This window comes from Macaca thibetana, chromosome 17 (assembly GCF_024542745.1).
Source record: "Macaca thibetana thibetana isolate TM-01 chromosome 17, ASM2454274v1, whole genome shotgun sequence".
Lineage (NCBI taxonomy): Eukaryota > Metazoa > Chordata > Mammalia > Primates > Cercopithecidae > Macaca > Macaca thibetana.
Window position 1 is genome coordinate 21,845,874 of NC_065594.1, and position 20,726 is coordinate 21,866,599.

Below are 20,726 nucleotides of genomic sequence, written 5' to 3' on the forward strand. Positions count from 1 at the left end.
TAATATTCTTGATAAAGCATTCTCAATGTGTCCAATCATATTTTCTGCCTTTTCAATAAGGCAAAAGTCCCTGGAACAGCATATAACTTAATTTACAAAATACAATAACTGTTTAGACACATATTCAAGTTTTCTTTTGGTATGATTTTCCCTCACTGTAAAATTATTTTTTCTTTTTTCTTTTCTTTTTCTTTCTTTTTTTTTTTTTTTAACTAAAACAGAAAGACTTTCAGGAAAATGTCATTTAATGATTTCAGCTATACATTACATATACAACTCTGTAGCCTAGCAACAATCATCGCTACACCATCATTAACTTTAAATATTTTGCTTGGTGAGCTATTCTCAAATGTAGCATATTTTAAGATTTTGCCATCATTATGACTGTGGAATCATTGTTTGGTTTTCATAGGAAACAGATCTGTCACAGTATGAAGCTTTGTTTATTTTAAGGAACTGGTACACAATTACATTTCCACTCACAAGAGAACGCCACACATATAACTAAAGGCAGGCTTCGACGGCTCCACAAAGGTTGCGTGCTGGACCAACCCCACACCTCCTGCTCCCCCATCGCACAGCCCTGGCCAGGTTCACATGGTTTCACTTCCAGAGATGTTTAGGTCTTCACAGTTAGGTAGTTTTAATTCCTTCAAAGGCACACAACTTCCATCTTTTTTCCAGCGTGGCTCCCACACCCGTGAATTCCTGTTTGAACATGCGTGGCAGCCTCATCAAAAGCATTTCTATTTCATTTGCAGATATCTGTTAGAAAGGAAGAAAAGTCACTTTGGGGAAAGGAACTCATCTTAAAGGAGGAATGGATTGGGGAAGGATGAGCTTTCCCAGTGATCTAAACAGCATTTAGTTTTCTACTGGGCTGTCAGGGGACGTCCTTACAGAAGGAACATTCAGAAGTACTGAATACGGGTATCCCATCTCCTGAGCAGCTGGCGGGGTGGGGCATGAGTTGGCTGGGCGGAAAGTGCTGAGTTCACCCTTCATATGGATGGCTACCTTACTGGCAGCACCAGGCCTGAACAGCCCTCCCCTGATATAAAAGGAGATGGGGAGGGAATTTAAGAGGGCTCAGAGCAAATCCATCACTACTCCTGGAAAACTACTAGTGGCTTCATCCTCATCTATGAAGGACAGCAATTTTCTTTAATGCTGCCAGGAGCAGAGGACATTCGGGTGGATTTCTTGCCACCCACATTTCTTTCTCTTCCTTAATTTTCACATGGACCGGACACCATGAAGGTTTCGGAATGGAATCTAAACTCCAAAACCTACAATACAAGTCTTGATATCCAGTCATAAAATTCAGGTATATTTTTTAATGCAACTTCTTTCTTCTCCATATTTTTATTAGATGAAGTTTTACACCAATAATTCATTTTAAAGAACAAATCAGCCATAGTCCCTCTGCTCTAGCACAGTGATTGCTTTTGTTTTCCTGTGTCAGTGTGCCAATCCATGTGTGTGCATGAGGATTTTATATCACAGGGTGGCCAATTTGGGGTCTGATATTCTGTTTGAATATTCCCAGAATTTGGGGTCTGATATTCTGTTTGAATCCTGTATCTTCAGTCTTACAAGTTAAATGACCTTTACAAAGGCAATTAGTCTCTTTAAGCCTCAGCAAATGGAAATAACATTTAATAAGGATAGCATGGAAATGACTGGCTTAGCACAGACTTGGGCACATAGAAATGTTCAATGAATCAGAGCTATTACACTTTTTCATGGTGTAATCACTGTAGAGATATCATTTTAGAGTCTACACTTTCCATTTAACAATATTAGGATTCATTTAAAAGAGACACCAAATAGACCAAGAAATCTAATCAACTGTTCATTTAATGTTCTCATGGAAAAGACTTCATATGATACATTCAATATTCCTGGGCCTATAATACAAAACTTTAGTTAAATAGAGGCAGTCCTGAAAATGGAAATAAATTGTATTCTAAAATTTTTTGTGAATTATTTTGAAATCTGAATGCATTTTCCCATAAACACCATATTAGAAGGATGGTTAAATTCCCAGGTCAACCGACAAAAGCCTGTGAGACAGATTATGTGAAGGTTCATAATAACTGAGAAGTAAATTTTCTTTCAGTGAGCACTGTGCAAAACCCCTTCACCACCAGTGTCCTTTCATCCTCATAGCACTCTGGTGAGATTTGGGAGCAGATACTATGATGTATCTCCACTTTATAGCTCAGAAAACTGTGTGAACTACAGACGGTTAAGTGTTTTATCAAAGACAAAACTTGGGAAAGAACCCAAGGGTTTTTTCATGGGTTGGGGCCTGGGCCTTGATTGGTGTGCCTTAAGCACTTCCCATGATTGTCAACAGCCAGGGGTGGACAACCAGGGGTGTTGGGAGGTCTTTCTCAGTAGCAGTCACCTGGGGCACTTGTTAAAAAAATCATATCCCTCAGCCAACCTCTTCTCTGGAGACCCTGATTCAGCTGGTCTTGGGGGTAGCCCACATAATCTATTTTTAACAACCGTCGCAGATCATTCTTATAGTCAGGCATATTTGGGTTAAGAATGGGGACTTAGGCCAGGCGTGGTTGCTCACACCTGTAATCCCAGCATTTGGGGAGGCCAGGGTGGGTGGATCACGAGGTCAGGAGGCCATCTTGGCTAACATGGTGAAACCCTGTCTCTACTAAAAATACAAAAAAATTAGCCTGGTGTGGTGGCACGTGCCTGTAATCCCAGCTACTCGGGAGGCTGAGAGGCAGGAGAATCACTTGAACCTGGGACGCAGAGGTTGCAGTGAGCCGAGATGGCACCACTGCACTCCAGCCTGGGAGACAGACAGAGACTCTGTCTCAAAAAAAAGAGAATGGGGACTTAAGCCAGACAAGCTTGGATTTTACTCTGGCTAGGCCTCAAGCTGTGTGACTTTGGGAAGATTACTTAACATTTGTAATTCTCAGTTTCTTCAGGTGTGTAATAGAAGTCGTATCAGGGCATTGTAAGAATTATGTGTAAAAGGTAACACAGTGCCTGGCACAAGTTCTCTCTTATGTAGATATGTATATGTGTGTGTATGGAACACTGATAGAAAATGACACTATTATCTAACCTTTTGTGGCATGGAGTGGTATGTGGTCAAACCTAGTTTTTCACTGGTCTAGGAGGACGTTTTCTTTATGCCTTATGAGACCAAGTTACCTTCTCAACGAGTTCCCTTCTTTTGGAGGAGTACAGCACAGATCATCTATGGTGGGCTGTAGTCTCCAGTGAAATTCAAGTGCCACCCCTGGCACGTCCTTCCCCAGATCAACGAGAGGCCATAGCGGAACACACAGGCCGAGGTGCACGCCAGCCCACCAGCACCTTGTTTCCTGTAACCGCCACCTCCCTTGGAAATGTAGGGAAGAAGCCCTGTGCCATTCATTAGGAAGGGGAGAAAAAGCCAAGTTCTTGAGGGCAAAATAAATATCTGATTTAAAGATAACGTGTAGGAGGCCAGCTGGGGTCAGGAGGGGCAGTCCCATCCAGCAGCCCTGCAGCTGGCTGTAAAAAGTTTGACAACTTACAACCACCAGGAAACTTTTCCTTGCCAGACTCTTCTGAAAACACTGTTTAATTCTCACCACACTCTCATAAGATAGGGAATAATTTACCAACAAGAAAACTGAGGCTCTGAGAGACTCAGTAAGCCCCACAGGGTAACACAGGCAATAAGTGTGGACCAGACCTCCTGGCTGTGGTGCCTTATTCTTAACCACCCCTCCCCACCTCCACCAGGGAGGGGATCATGAAGTAAGGACAGGAAATAATCCTCTTGGTCACTGCCCCTCTGGCCCTGGGTGGGTGTGGATGCCATGGAAGGCATCTGTGTATAAGAGGGCAGGGCTCTTCTGTGATGAATACTCTCAGACTGATATCAACATCAACAGCAAAACACTGAAAATTTCCAACTCAGCTGGCTCACACACATTCATATTGCTGATGCTTGGGCACCCCCACATGAACAATCCACCAAAACAGTAAGCAAATCGTGGCAAGTCTTGGCCAGCATGTACTGAAATGTGGCAACATCTTATTTTCTGTGGCGTCTTTTGACCTGAGCCTAGACTTTAACCACAAAGGAATCAGGACAAGGCTTGGAGCAGGAGAGTGGTAGCTACCATCTGCTGAGTCTTCACTGTGGGGTAGGGAAGAATAAGTGCTTCACCTGCATTATCTCATTAGAAAGCTCAATAAACAAGCAATTGCACCCCTTACTTGCTGGAGTGAAGAAAACCAGACACAGAAGATTTGGATCACAGTGACAGAACAATCAGTAACCTCTTCCAGTTTAGTAACCAGTTAAGTAACCAGTCACTTAACTTCTTGGCACCTGTTTTTGCAAGACAAGGGAATTGGAAAGAAACATGGGGAATGCCCTGAGGACTTGGTTTGAGTGCTGGCCTCTTCATATCCTAGCTCTAGTCTTAGGACAAGCCATTCAACATTTATCTGTCAGTTAGGTTGTGGCAAAGATCTCAAAATGAGAGGATGTGATAGGTCTTTTGTGCATCTTAAAGCACAAAACAAATGACAGTCCCCACTTTAGTAGCACTTACTGTGTGCCAGATACTGTTCTGGAATGCTTTGCATCTACTAAGTCATTTAATACAAGGATAACCCCCCAAAAACCATTTTACAGATGGTGAAACTTAGGCACAGAGATGTTAAATAAACTGCCTGAGGTCAAACAGCTAAGAAGTAGTGAAACTAGGATTTGAAATCCTCGTAATTACTTAATACATGCTTCAGATTTTGAGAAAGCCAGAAATTAGTACAATGGGAATTAATCTCAAATGTATTAGCTGTAGTTGCTGTTGGTGGTGTAAGGTAACAGCTGGGTTCTGCCACAAAGATGCAAATAATATAGAGTTGTGTCACAATTATGGAACAGACCACTTCAAATAAAAGTCTAAAATATTCATTTAATAAGGCTCTCAGCAGCTGGGCATGGTGGCTCACACCTATATTCCCAGCACTTTGGGAGGCCAAGGTGAGAGGATCACTTGAGCCCAGGAGTTTGAGACCAACCTGGGCAACATAGAGAGACCCAATCTCTGCAAAACATACAAAAATTAGCTGATACGGTGGTATGTCCCTGTGGTCCCAGCTACTCAGGAGACTGAGGCAAGAGGATCCCTTGAGCACAGCAGTTGGAGGCTGCAGTGAGCTGTGATCATTCCACTGCACTCCAGCTTGGGCGACAGACTGAGACCCTGTCACAAGAAAAAAAGGGATCCCAGCTAATTCTAGAAGAATTCCTTAAAGTTCTTTAAAGATATTTCTGTCTCATGACAGAAGAAAGATCAGGGTGAAACCTGTATCAAGTAAGTTAGTTTTATGATTTTCAAACTTTTCCCCTACTCTGACAAAATAACCTTTATGATATCTTATCTTTTGGGATTTTTAAGACAAATTCAAGAGAAAATTCAATTTGTCCTTCATTTTCTCCCTATGGCCAAATAATTTTTACTTTACAAATACTTCCACTTACTTCAGTTTTGTTCTCTTCCTAATAATTTGTCAGCTATTATCTTGCCCGTCACAATATCCTTTGCCTTCCCACCAGTACATTCTTTGTCTTCAGAACTGAGACTCTGGAGTCATTACATAAAACCAAGCCCCCAGACCTCAGTGGCTGAGCTCTGAGTGAAGTTTATCCCTTTCCTCATCCTGCACGAGAATCACTTCTGAAACCAGGGATTCTCTCTAAGCTCCTACTCCTGTTCACACATGGAGCGCTGGGGTCTAGGGAAGAGCTGTTGCTTGCCCAGCAGGTAAGTGAAGGAGTAGAACTTGGAGCAGGGCCTGTGAATCCAGCCCGGCTTTCAGAGTGACGCATTCCCTTATTCTCAAGCATATTATGAGGAGATTGCAATACATGTGGTTAAGGGAGCACTGTGCAGCACTGTGATATAGATTAGAGATAGATGCCATGACTATGAAATCTTTTTCCCATACACCATGTATTTGGTGCTCTAGCAAGTGCAGAGGATAGTCATAACCCTGAAGTTTTGATTACCCTCTTACCCAGCTGGCTTTTGTTCCAAGAAATTTGTGGCCTATATATTTTCAATCTTTGATATATATTCAATCTTTGATGGAAGTGGATTCTTCCATCTATTTTGTTTGAAACTTTCTTACACTTATTCTTTTAGGAAGGATTTATCTGCTATAAATACAAAAAAGAAAGCAAACATGAGAAGGAAACAGGCTCTGTGTAACCAAGGAGCTTGTGTGCTGTTAATACCACAGAGGTCATTTATAAAATCTGCTTGATTTATGTTTTAATTTGCTGACTCTAGGCCAAGCCTACTGCCTCCTTGCCTGGCCTCTAAGCACATGTACAAATGGACACAAGCAGATGCAAATCAATTTGTTCTCATCATGGTTGGCTCCATACCCCATATCATCAGGCAAGGGAAGCCTGGCGAAGAGGGGCCTCTGTTTGGGCTACTGAAAAGACCCCAGCAGAGGCCGGAGCGTCAGGGAAGCCAGTTGAAAACCAGACTTCCTTCCATGGGCAAAACTGACTTTTAGCCTTTAAATGCACATTTAAATCTTGTTCATTCTTCACATCCTGGGCAGGGCACAGTGTTAGCACACACAGACACCTCGCAATAAATGTTCACAGAGAGAAATACAAAATGTAGATGGGGCAAAGGGAGGGGAGGAAGGAAGGGAGAAAGAAGGAAAAAAGGAAAGAAGACAAGAAGCCAGGAATTTGAAGGAGTGAAGCAAGAAACTGGTAGAGGAAGGGAAGGAGGGAGAAAAAATTGTGATGAAAGAAGATAAACAGGAGAGAATTAAAAGGAGCAAAGAATATGGAAGGAAAATGCGAAAGGAAGGAGAGAAGAAAGAGTGGGTAGAAAGGGGAGAATAGAAAGAAATGTTGGCAATGTTAGCTAAAGCATCCCCGAGGGAAGCCACCGGAAGAAGCGTGGACTTGAGGGTACCTTATGTTAAGCATGACTCCCACAGATTTCACCCTTCTTTAACTCCTGGTTCAGAGTATCTTCCCTACCCAGTTTAGCACTTCATTAGTTCATGTCTGATTCTCAAGTCATTTCATAACTAGGTGACAAGCTTGTTGAGAACAGGGTTCTATCTTAGATTTCTTTTGTGTCTTGGCCATCTCCTGTTCTTCTCTGGTCCCTAAGACAGTGCTGGTTACATGAAAAGCAGTGAATGATCCCGGCATTCATTAGGTGTTCACAGAGGTATGCTATTAGTACAGATGATTTTCCCCTCTGTGGGAAATGTAACACATGCCCATGACCTCTCAAGCTGGTCACAGTGGTGTCGTGCCAAAATAGCAGGTCATTCTAGATCCTCCAGCCTTTGTGGTCACATTACGCCAAGTCTGGTTTTCAGAACCGAATCTTCCACACCATGGGCCTTGGGAAGAGGCTGCAGGTGTGTAGAGGGGGCAACCAGACACGCTTGGAAAATTGGGCCTTCATCTCCTAAAGGATACATAAACAGGGAAGAGCAGATGAACCCTCCTCTTGACTGTAAGAAGTATTCATCTGCTAATGCTCCAGTCAAATGTGTCTTCTGGGCTGCTTCGGACAGACAAGAGGTTGGACTTGATGGGCCCTGGGGCTGACATGGGAGATTCTATGTATTGATAGAAACCATTTTCATGATAGGGCTGCCTATTTTAAAGAGTTTGCCTGCTGTGCTCTGGGCAAGATTTTTGACTCAGCAAAGCTGCAGAAGCCATGCCCACCCCCCAGCCCTTACCCTGTCTTCCTCTGAATGAATCTTTCTTTTTCAAGTATTTCTGATACAAGAGAACAGGGTGAATGACAGTGGGTAATTTAGAAAAGGCCAAGAAGAGAAAAATATGCAAATATCAAGAGCAGGAATAATATTTAACTGGAAGATAGCTTATTATTGGGCTACATGGGTTTTAGGAAGCCATGTGCAATGTACATGCCCAGCATAATTTAAATTAATTTCTTCCATTCCTAGTCATTCTTATGCCCATATGTAGGCTTGGGGGAAATCCTAACAACAGTTACATTACAGGACTGGGTTAAGCCTGCTTTCCCTGTTCTCGTCAGTACAGGGTGGGCATTGGATTTTGCTGTCTGGATTACAAAGTCTATCCTCTCGGCCTCACTGGAATAGAAAGAGCATGTGGTCTGATCCCTGGTGCCCAGCAGTTTTAGAGTTCTTTTTCAATATACTTTCTACCCCAGGCATGAGGAGGAACCAGACAGCTCTAGTGGGCATTTCATTCAGAAGATGGAGGGCTATCTGGGGGTAGGCAGGGGACACCTCGTGTGTTTCCTCTGTAAGGGAAATACTTTCTTCATCTTCCAAAATAAAAGTACCAGTCTGTGATGAGATGCACTTCCCTTGACTGAATCCCATCCAGAAAGGCCCATCATCTAATGGCCAGGGACCAGGCATGTGAATTCTCTCTCCTCAGAGACTGGTAAGGGAACATCACAAATCTTACCTGAGCCCTGAGGATAAGAATAGAACAAGAGCTTCCACCATTCCCCGGCCCCCAACCCTAGCCAAAACAAATCAATTCATTACTTATCGATCCCTCCCTGCCCATTCCCAGGAGATGATTTTACACACACACACACACATACACACACACACACACATGCAGGCACACACACTTGTGATCATCATAGATTGTCAGCCTGCGATGATGGAGTGGAGGAAACAAAGAGTCCTGAAATTCTTCGATAAACGACAAGTGGATTCTTGGCCATTTCGGCTTCTACTAAAACAACAACTGCTTCTCAACAAAGGCTTCCCACTTGGGACTTCCAGAAAGGGGAGAACAGAAATGTCAACAATACAAGGGAAGGATGGTAGCAACAATAGGATTCATTTTTTGAGGGCTTATTGTTTGCCAAACACATTGGTGCAAGCAGTGTTTTGTTTAATCCTCCAGGCAAAGGTGGCGGTGATATTAAGGAACAAGATACCAGTAAAGAGGAAACAACAGCAGAGAAATCCTTCAAATCTATATGACAACAAAGGAACACTGTGCAGCAAGTCCTTCTCATTTCATCTGAGTTTAACATGAGTGCTTTCTCTTACTTCCCTGTGCATGTGAGGGGAAACTACAGAGAAAAAAATAGATGATTCTGAACCTCCAGAATTTTAAAATTCTCTAACTCCTTTCACCCTGTTTTGTTCTACCCTGTCATGAAAGGCATGGATCTGTATAACTGAAAAGATTCCTCTCAAAGGGGAAGTGTTAGATTTATTGAAGAGGTTAAACACTTTTGGGATCACGTATTGGGAAGATTATTTGAATCAAAATAAGAACACAAGGTAGTCATTTGGTGCATGCTAGCCATTGAAAATTTAGCATGAGGTATCTGTATCTGTTCAGGGACACAGCACTGCAGGCTGCTGGTCTGGTCGTACCAATCCCATGCATTTTGCTGTGCTCTATAGAGGACCTTCTTACTTTTTTCCATTTTCTTTCATGACCAGAAATTTGACAGGCGACTAGCTGGCTTCTCTAGCTTCTCTGTTTTGCTTCTGTGTCCACCCCGCTCCTGGGCTTCCCTAGTATTGGTTAATGATGTTGTTTTATTTTGTCACGGCCCCTCCCATTGTTCACATGAATTTGACACATAAATCACATTCTTTTTGTCTCTTCTTTTTGGGCACACCAATACTGCAATGGGATAGGAGTACAGCTAATTTGTGGATGGGAAAAGCTGAGCTTCAGGGAGGTGAGGAGTGATGTCTGGCTCTGGATGTGAGCCTGGAGGGGCACAGCTGAGAAGAATTTTGCAGTCACTTTTTTCTACTTAGAGAACAATGCTGGAAAACAGCCATTAATACAGCTTTCTTGAGTCATATCAGATCTTTATGTTATTTGGGATGATTTTTCCTCAATTGTGTGAAGTCTAGAACATGGAATCCTATAATAATATGGTCTGAGGATGATGCCCTATTAGCCACACTCACCTGATTTCACCCTTATTTTGGGAACTTTCAGGTGAATCTATATTTTTAGATATCTCATAAGCTTTCCAAATTAATTTGGCATCTGCTAAAAGTCATTGTCATTTTGGATAACTGCTCTTCTTTTTACAAAGACAAAAGCAAGCAAAAAGAAGAGAACAATCTGCCAAAAACTGAGGTCCTTGCAAAAGAAAAGGGCTGATCAACCCCCATAGGCTGCTACAGCCCTAGCGCAGCTCATGCAGAGTCCACCTGCAGCCAGCAGTCAACATGCTAAATTTTAGCAATGAAAGTTCACTTGAGCAAAATAATTTACCTTGGAGTCCAGCTGCTGCATGTATGACCAAAGATATTCTATGTTGGCTCCAAAAGGATGGACGTGAAGAAACGTTGATATGATACCTGAATTAAAAAGGCAAACATTGGAAATTATTCAGAGGCAAATGAGAGTCTCCATTAAACAATGCTATCTAACCCCAGTGACTGTTTTCTCATGCTGAGTTATGGTCTTGCCATTTCTAGCAGCACTCAACAAGCATTCAATAATAGCACATTCTGAAGGCAGTAAGAGTAACATGGTAAACAGAACACTTGATCTCCTGGAATGATAGTAGTTAGCAAAGCTAGACTCTGAGATAATATACAGCTGAATAAAGGTATTTCAAAACAAAGACTCCTGGAAGCATTTCAACTACCAATTTTATGCTTGATTTACCAATATAAAATTATAGTTATTGGAAGGATAAAATTATCTTTTCTTTCCCTCAGTGGACTTTGCAGTATGAAAATGGCTCATATAACTGTGTCAGAAATCACACCGCCTCAAATTTTCCTGATAATTACAGTTGCTAGTTATGAAAAGTATTTAATCTATATTTCCCCCAACTGCCATTGAAGGAAGCCCAAATTCTTCCTGAAACATTTGCTGTTCTTCCTGGTTGTCGCTCTTGTCTAAAAGGAGCCAGCTCTTTCTCCCCTTCTTGCTGCTGTAATTTACAAGATCATTTTAAAAGGTCTGGGAATGGATGGTTTGGCTGCAGTTTGATTATAAATTATAAGGCTTTTCCATTGTGAAAATCAGCTGTCAACATTGTACTGACAAATGAAAAGTTGGATGTTGATGTCAGGAATGAAGTAAAAAGCAGTACCTTCCTCTTCTCCCTGTTCCTGGATCCAAAATCAAAATAGTGAACATGAGGAAGTCAGCTCCATAGACTGCAGACTGCTCTTTGTTAAGAAGCTGTGCACTTGTTATTCACAATAGCAAAAATATGAAATCAGCTCAGGTGCCCATCAGTGGCGGACTGCATAAAGAAAATGTGGTATGAACCATGGAATACTATGCAGCCATAAAAAAGAATGAAATCATGTGCTTTGCAGCAACATCGATGCACCTGGAGGCCATTATCCTAAGTGAACTAATGCAGAAATGAAACCAAATACTGCATGTTCTTGTAAGTGGGAGCTTAAGAGTGGGTACTCATGGACATAAGGAGGAGAACAGTAGACACTGGGAACTGCTAGAGGCGGGAGAGAGGGATGAGGGAAAGGGCTGAGAATCTACCTGTTAGGGATTATGCCATTACCAGGGGGATGAGTTCAGTCATACCCCAAACCTCAGAGTCATGCAATAGACCTCTGTAACAATCCTGCACGTTGTACCCCTGGATTCTAAAATAAAAGTTGAAAAAGAAAAAGAAAAGTTGTCCTCAGACTGATAGTTTTTAGCTTTCTGTTAAATAGGTTTCATAGGTTTCAAGATGAATTAAATCTGAGGATAAGCCTTCATGTTCTGTTTTTTGTGAGCCTTCATGCTTGGGAGCCAGGGCAGACCCTCACCTGTATGAAATGCCATCTGGGTGGGCACAGGTGCACACAGCATTCTTGTACTACGTCATCCTATATTGTAGGTGACCTTGGATTGATCTGCCATAGGGTTTCATGGCTCCCTGATGCTATGGGATGAGTGGCAAGTTTTTAAAGAAAAGTTCCCGGTTCATCCTCAGGCTGAGAACAGAGAACCAAAGGGACTCCCCAAGACCTATCCTCAGAACGCTGCGTTTCCAGGGCTTCTAGAGGTTGACGGTGAGATGGGGAGGTAGAAACAATGCCCACATTTCCCTGTAAAGGTAGAATATCTGTTTTTAAAGACTGACCTGTTCTTCCTGAGATACAAAGAACTACCATTTCATTCTGAGGTTATATTCTTCCTTTTTTCTTGTCGAAATGTCCTTTTTTGAAATGGCAATGGTAGAAGGCAATGATGGTACTTAAAAAATATCTTTAAGTGGAAAAATAGCCACTTTTAATGTACTCAGGGCATTGTGTTGTCCCCTCCCCTTATTTATTTACTTATATTTTAATTTTAGAGACCTGGCAGCTACTTCCCTGTGTCTGAAATTCTCAATTCTGGTGAAGTGGCATTGTAAGTAATTCTATTACTAATAAGAGTTAAAATATAAAAGCTCATGAGTGATTTCTTTAAAAAAATTAGAATATAGTAGAACTATTTAAAAACAATTATTTTCATTTGCATTTCCTTTTTTGTTTTAAAAATTTTAATTGATATATAATATTTGTACATATTTTTGGGATACATGGCATATTTTGATACCTGTATGCAATGTGTAATGATAAAATCAGGGTAATGTGCATGGCCATCACCTCAGACATTTATCATTTCTTTGTGTTGAGAACATCCCAAATATTTTCTTCTAGCTATTCTGAAGTATACGGTAAATTATTGTTAACTGTAATTTCCCTACTGTACTATCAAATACTAGAACTTAGTCTTTCTATTTTTTGAATGAAAGAGTAAGGGCTGAATCACAGTTCGTGTAGAGGGAATCCCCTGTTTCAGGATGGTGAGTGGGGCTTTCACTGACCATCCCAGGTCCTATGGCCACTGCTTTCCACAGAGAGCCTCCCACAAGTGATGGACAGGAGAACGACAGGGGAGGGAGAAGGAAGAGTCAGCTTTGGCTTTGTGAGCAGGTGAGGGGGTGCTCCTAGCCGGAAGCTTTTTTCTCCTCCTCTATCGCGGGGTTCTCCCAGGGAGGTGAGGGCTGCTGCAAGGTGGGGAGCAGCATTCCTTGGGTGGAAAATACGCAGCAGGGCTGAGACAGGGAGTGGCAGTGGCACTGCAGCCTTTGGGGTGACAAGGGTGTATAAGTCTCCCATGGGGAAAGAGGGCATAAGACTTGAGCAGTCTTAAGTAAACTACCCCAGGCAAATAGGTAACAACATTTTTCATATTTAATATCCCCCATGGCCGGAGAGTCTTCAAAATCTCCTGCATAACCTACAGCCTTTTGTAAATGTCCATGGGTGTATGGTTATCAACATAAATGCCTTTAGCAGGATGAATAGAACAAGTCAGAGGAGGATGGGGTGGGTTGGGGGGAGGTTGATAACCCTTAGCCTAGGAGATAAAGTGTTGACATGGGTCATTTAGGAACACCAGAAATGGGAGGACCTAGAGTAGCCCCTTTTGTTGCCTCTGTGAAGTTGGCACCCTCTGTGAACACGGATTTGCTCCTCCACTGTCTGCTCTCTCTCACCCCCAATCCTGGGTCTGCAGCCCAAGGAGCTGTGCTCTTGGTCTTTGTGTGTTCTGGTTCCATATCCACAACATAGTACACATTCATAAGAGGTATATGTTGAATGTATTTATTTGCCAGAACTGGCAATCGCCAGTATACTTGTTTAAAAATTCTATTAGTCTATTATTGATAAATGGGAATAAATAAGAACCTTAAACATTTCTACAAGCAGTAACAGATCTTTCAAAAACCAGGTAACTTTGAGGTATTATTCACTGAAAATTCTTATTCTTAACCCGTCCTGTCATGGATTTAGAAGGATGGAGTAACTTGGATGTTTTGAGCAAGGAAAATTTTCATTGAAACTATTTTGCTCATAACTAAGGGGGAAATCAGATTCTAAAATCAGATTAGAAATCCTGACGTGGACTTGAGTATTCTTTTAGGAGGGTATTCAGAACCATCCCTGTGGTAGCTGATATTAAGAAGCCATTAGCTTTTCCTTATAAGAGTTCAGCAGTTGCCACTAGATACATGTAGAGCCAAGGCAGGCAGTCACAAATAGGCTTCCCAAGCTTTTCCTGTGGATGACAACCCAATTATCCAGTGTTGTTAGAGACACAGCAGAAAGGAAAGCATGAGTCATCATCCTCCCCAGTACCTTGCCTCTCCTCAGCCCACCTCCCACTCCTGCATCTGTCCATCCCTGTAGCACCACAGAAGCATCAGTCATGCCACTTGAGAAAATGTTTCTAGGCCCTGTGATTTTGGATCAGGTTCATTTGAGGGGATCTTTCTAAATAAACAAGTAAAGCCTCTTTGCAGCTTTTTTTAAAGGAACTGGGACATTCCCTGCGGATGGAAAAAGGATGGCTGTAACTCAGAAGTTAATGAAAAATACCACAAACCTGGAAAACGGAGACTATTTTATGGTCCTCTGGAATGGACCTAAAGGCTTGTGGTAAAAGGAACACTAAGGAATGGAGGGTGGGGGATTTAGCTGTTACTGAACTGGTGGATCTCCAAGGGCATGGCTCAACAATTGGACTTGCTTGTTTCCATGGAGATGTAGAAGGCCTCCATATTTGAGAATGGGTTTCCAAAAGTGGAAAAAAAAACATTTTAAGTGCCTAATTTAAAAAGTTTTTTAAAAGAACAAAGGAGGTTATCAGTACTATTGGGCTTTTTGCACATCTCAGAATCTTAAAAAACTACTTTAGAAAGAGAAAGTAACTAGCTCTAGATGCCTGTGGCCAACCTCGTTAGGAAGGCCCATTTAAATTGTCTACCCAAAAGCACTCTGAGTTTCTCTCATCAAAACCATCAAGTTTATTTTCATTATTGCGCCTCACTAAGACTAAGGATGCAGTATTTACATTAACCAAATAGTGCCAGATTTGTACTGCTTCCTCACTTATTTTAATACTTGAAACACTTAGCAGCCAGGAGGTGGCAAGGTGCTAGAGGCACAGCATTGTATAAGATAGGCAAGGGGCTGGTCCTGTGGAACTTTTTTTTTTTTTTTTTTTTTTTTTGAGGCGGAGTCTCGCTCTGTCGCCCAGGCTGGAGTGCAGTGGCCCGATCTCGGCTCACTGCAAGCTCCGCCTCCCGGGTTCCCGCCATTCTCCTGCCTCAGCCTCCCGAGTAGCTGGGACTACAGGCGCCGCCACCACGCCCGGCTAATTTTTTTGTATTTTTAGTGGAGACGGGGTTTCATTGTGTTAGCCAGGATGGTCTCGATCTCCTGACCTCGTGATCCGCCCGTCTCGGCCTCCCAAAGTGCTGGGATTACAGGCGTGAGCCACCGCGCCCGGCCGGAACTTTTATTCTAGGGGAGCAACACAAGACAATAAACACAAAGATGAAAAATAAAAATGTTTAGATAGTGCTTAGCACAAGGAAGAACACACATCAGGGAAGAGGACAGGAGAGACAGCAACCTGCAGCTTGCTGGAATGCTACCTTACACAAAGCAGTGGATGTGGTTTGGCTATGTCCCCACGCAAATCTCATTGAATTATAGCTCCCATAATTCCCACATGTTGTGGGAGGGACTCGGTGGGAGATAACTGAATCATAGGGGGCAGTTTCCCCCATACTGCTCTCATGCTAGTGAGTAAGTCTCACGAGATCTGATGGTTTTATAAGGGGAAACTTCTTTCACTTGGTTCTCACTTCTCTCTTGTTTGCTGCCATGTAAGATGTGCCTTTTGCCTTCCACCTTCTGCCAGGATTGTGAGGCCTCCCCAGCCCTGTGGAACTATAAGTCCATTAAACCTCTTTTTCTTTATAAAATACCCAGTCTTGGATATGTCTTTATCAGCAGCATGAGAATGGACTAACACAGTGATTATGTGAAGGCCTCTGCCTGAGAAAGCAGACCTTCTCAAGTGTGAGATGAGAAGGAGCCAGCCATGGAAAGCCTGGGGGAGACCATTCCAGGTACAGGCCACAGATAGTGCGAAGGCCCTGAGGTGGAGGTGAGGTGGCAGAATACACTGGGCTGGAGAGTGGCACGTGTTTAGAGGTAGATGGGGGCCGGATCATGCAGGACCTTGTGTGCCAGGTGAGAGTTTGGATTAGATTTAAATTCTAAATATGGCAGGAAACCAAAAGAGTGGTTTTAAGCAGGTGCTTATCATGATCTGAATTACGTTTTAAAAACTTCCCTCAAGCTGCTGTATGGAGAGTAGAATAGAGGGGAACTGGGAGGCTAGTCAAGTGTTTGCTTGAGACTGGAGTAGTAAGTCGTGCTCTGGACTGCAAAGGGAGAAGCAGACTCCAAAGGGAGAGCCAGGGGGCTGGTGTGAGAAGTGAGGCTGGGGAAGAATGAAATACGAGTAAACAATTTCTCACTTGAGCAACTGGGTGGGACTATTTTCTCAGATGAGAATATTGGGGCAGGAGCACATTAGGGCAGGAAAAAGGGGAATCAGGAGTTCTGTTTTGTCCTCATTAAACTTGAGATGTGCATTAGCATTTAAATGAAGAATATTAAATGGCACCTGGAGATGGTATACATTTGCAACGGCAACAAAAAGGGATTTGAAGCCAAAGTATTCATTGAGATTTCCTAGGTAGAGAAGGGGCCTCAAGACTGAAGCCTGAAGAAGCCCAAAATTTAGAGGTAAGCTGAAGAAAACTCATCAGAGGACTCTGAGAAGAGGGTGTGATCAATAAGAAAGTGTGGCATCATGATGGCGGAGAGAAGGAAGTATTTCCGGAAGATGTGAGTAGTCAACCATGTCAAGTAGCTGCCAGGTGGACAGAGTTGAGAAATTGGTGACATAAAATTCTCTGGTGATGTGGAAAAGAATGGTTTTGGTGTGAGGATGCAAGCCAGACTGGAGTAGGCTGGAGAGAGAGGGGAGGGAGGGAATGGTGACCGTAAGCATAGTGCGTTGGAGGGATCCTGCTTTGGACAGGGGCAGGAAATGGACTGTCGGTGGAAAGAGGTGATAGTGTCAAGACAGATTTTCCTTCTTGTTTGTGGTAAAGGTATAAGATAGTAGAGTTCATATTTATATATTGATGCACATGAGCCTCTAATTACATACAAGATCACTAAGGGGCAATGCAGCTTTCCTAATAGTCCTTATATATTAGAGAATTGAGCTGAAAAAGACCATCTAATCAAACCTCCTAATTTTATACAATATGAGGGCTTACACACTTATCACAGTGGTTTGGATAAGTGATTTGTGTTACATTACCCAGTGGATGAAATGCCTCAATCCACAAATATTTAGGACCCCTCCCACTCCCCCACCGTTCAGGGCTGCTTAGAGATCATTAGGTATTATGGTTTCTCCTTTGCATCCTTATGCAAAAGATGGGAGTGGGACAGGTTAGCCCTGATATAGTTTAATTATATTGGTTACCCGATGAAACTATCACTTTGTGCATTCAGTTTGGTCAGCATATTATTATTCTCTTTGAGTGGAATGAGAAATGGAATCTTTCTAGAATATACTTCCCCCTTCCCCCAGGCTGCTTGGAGTTTTTATTCCAAACTCTCTGTATCAGGTTCTAAAGTTCTGACTGAGATTAGCTTTCTTTACACCCACACTGGTTGATAGTCTCCTAGGAAGCTTCAGAAGACCCTGGGCCCATCAGCTCACTGGGATAGAGGGGCAGCTTGGGCTTTCCGGAGACCTTGGCTCTGCAGATGAACAGCTGTGTCTCTAGACACAGTCACATCTTGCTGGGAATCACCAGAGGCCTGATGATAAACCAGCCTGAAATAGTCTTGTTTCATGTGGACGCCTATATAAAGGCTCCATGGATGTTGAACTGGAGAATCAGCGGGAAAAAAGCCACGTGAAATCTGGGTCTCCTAGTAAGCCATGAGGGGACAGTTGTCTGTGGGCAGCTGCAGAGTGATGAAGCGCATATGGGAAGTGGAGAAAAAACTGTATGAAACTGATCAAACACTTGTGGTTTGGGCTGATGCTTCTCAGTGCCTTGGGATTCTAAAAAGCTTTAATTTTCCAAAAAAGCAGTTTGTTCCACTTACTTGGTGAGTACAAAACCTGATCTTGTATGGTTGGTTAGTTAGTTTTATTTTGTAATATTTGTCTGTCTTATTTTTTCCATTAAACCCCTCAGACTGTATTTGGGCCTCTTAGTAAGTTATTCCTGGTACCTGAAATGCCCTTAACAACTTCTTTATCCATCCAGTGAAAACCTCTTCATCCTTTAGGACTAGCTCAGCTGTCCTTTCTTCTGACAAGGCATCTGTAACATAACTAGCCCCTTCTCTGTGTCCCTGATTTTAGTACAAACCACAGTTCATTGTAATTAACTGCGTTCTTTCTCACTATCTATGAACTTCTTGAGGGAGGATCATCTTTCCACCACCAGCTAACGCATGGGTTAGCATAAACCGGCCAGCGTTTCTCAAAAACATAGTACCAGATATGCCTGCTTTAGTATCCCGTCAGGTGTTAGTATTGCAATGAACAGGATCTCTCTTTCTTTTTTTGTTTTTTGACAGGGTCTTACTCTGTCACCCAGGCAGTCGTGCAGTGGTGCTGCTCACAGCTCACTGCAGCCTGATGCTCGTGGGCTCAAGAGATCCTCCCACCTCAGCCCCCCAAGTAGTTGGGATTACAGATGCATGCCACCATGCCCAGTTAACTTTTCTTTTTAAGAGATGGGAGTCTCACTATATTGCCTAGGCTGGTCTTGAACTCCTGAGCTCAAGTGATCCTCCTGTCTCATCCTCCCAAGGTGCTAGGATTATAGGCGTGAACCACCACACCTGTGTGTGGGGCTAAAGATTCTACCTTTTAAATAGGCTGCCTAGATAATTATTTTGCATGATGAAGACTGATTATTCTTATCGTAGGCTCTTGACAAATGTTTGTTGATTTATTGATATGGACGTTTGTGCCTTGGAAACAAGATTTAGGTCAATGACTCATTCTTTATGGTCAGTAGTTTCCAGAGAGGAACATTCTCCCAAGATTACTTTTCTCAGGTACAGCCTAAATATAGCCTCAACTTTATTCACCGAAATCACCAAAAAGTTATTGCTTGACCTTCTTTAAAAATGTTTTTCCATATTCTATTCAGCTGTTTCTTAATACCCACATTAGGAGGAGCATTCCGCTTCTTGTATAGTCTGGTTTTGTGCATGTGTGAGATGGTGACTGTGATGGAAATGATGTGTATGTCCTGATCTGCAGAGGACTCAGGATATGTAATGAAGTTTGCCCAGTCATTGTCAACCTGAGGACAGTTCTCAGGGGACCAGGGAGGTTTTAGAGAAAAGCTGCTTTGTTACAGTTAAAAGTTGTGGAGAAGTTTTTGACTGTATCTGGATAGTATTTACAATGACTAGCATCAACAGGGTGCCAATCAGAGCTGCTGGGATTGAAATCTATTGTGTTGGAATTATTATAAAAAGCAAGAGAAGATAGAGTGATATGGACCCAGAGAGTTGTACTCTCAGTTTTCGGCAGAACTATTAGCTTATCAATAAAAAAATCAGATCCATTTTCCTTCATAATATCCAGCCAAACACAGCTCCAAAAATTGGCCCCAAACCAAAAGTAATGACTCATTCTATCCCAAACAACTTCAGTGTATGCCAATCCAACATGTAGGCCATATGTGAAATGAACTAGGAGTTCTGGCATAGACATTGAGCAATGTCAAGCTGACCTTATGTGTGGTTACTATAGCATTAGGAAACATAAAATGCTACCCTGCAATGCCCCCATAAAAATGGAATTCTCTAAGGTCCAATTGTATGTCAACCTGTCTCCACAAAAATTGATTACAAAACGAATAACCCAGAAATCACAATAATAAAATATTTTCTAGGGGCCTATCTTTAATTGAATTGGAAGACCCATTAATTGTCAAGAAGAAAGTCCGTCAGAATGGTCGAATTCTAACAATACTCAGGATCCAGATCTGCAAAATTCCAAATAATGTCAGTGAAATCCCACAGATCCTCTCTAATAAGTACCAACTTTATGCCTTGAAATAAAGACTCTAGTTTTATATAATGGTCATGAGACTGTCTGGACAGAATATACCGTTTTGCCCAGTCAAATCAGTGTCACAAATAATTATACGTAACTAGAATTGCTCATTGTTTAGGAAGTTCTAGCCTCCGCTGTATTCTCTCTGTAGATGGAATCCATTTGAAGAGCCTTTTTTCTCACTCCCTTTCTCTTCCAGGGAATGCTTTGTGCCAGTGTGCGTTTCTTATATAACATTTATGTGCCCCAAGAGGGCACTGATCATCTGACTATATTGGCATACAGCATACACTATAAGCATGCAGATGTGATGAAGATTTTGCCAATTAATGTTTCCAAGTTGTGGGAGATTTTCTGCTGTATCCTTGGCCTTCTAGGCTGGCCTAGAGCATGACTATTGTGTCCTCTCTACTGACTTTATTCCAAGGGAAGACTTCAGGGGAATTGCAGAGTATTTATGACTGCTCCAGATGTACCAGAAGGCCAGAGGGCTCCTAGAATCATTCAGTGTATGAGAATTCTTCAGTAAAGTGTAGCCCCAGCACCAGAAAATCCTTTTTCTCTATTCTGGTCCAGAGCAGTTTTATCCCTACCACAGTCTGTATCTAGATTCCAGAAGCTTCAGGGGAGCTCTTTATGGACCCAAGAGTCAGGTATCTACAAAGTATGAATGACCAAACTCAATTAGCAGATAGGATCATTT

The 20,726-nt window shown here is 42.4% G+C and overlaps 1 protein-coding gene across 6 annotated transcripts in view; it reads right to left on the reverse strand.

Annotated features, from left to right (window-relative positions):
• Window positions 1–211: 211 nt before the first annotated feature.
• Window positions 212–20,726, reverse strand: part of ENOX1 (ecto-NOX disulfide-thiol exchanger 1) — a 578,892-nt gene continuing 558,377 nt past the window's right edge. For all 6 annotated transcript variants that reach the window (XM_050766189.1, XM_050766187.1, XM_050766188.1 and 3 more), the window contains 2 exons: window positions 10,304–10,389; window positions 212–765 (listed from right to left, as the gene is read on the reverse strand). In XM_050766189.1, coding sequence (XP_050622146.1) covers window positions 634–765; window positions 10,304–10,389 — 218 coding nt within the window. In that variant the 3' untranslated portion in view covers window positions 212–633. The remainder of the gene's footprint in view (window positions 766–10,303; window positions 10,390–20,726) is intronic.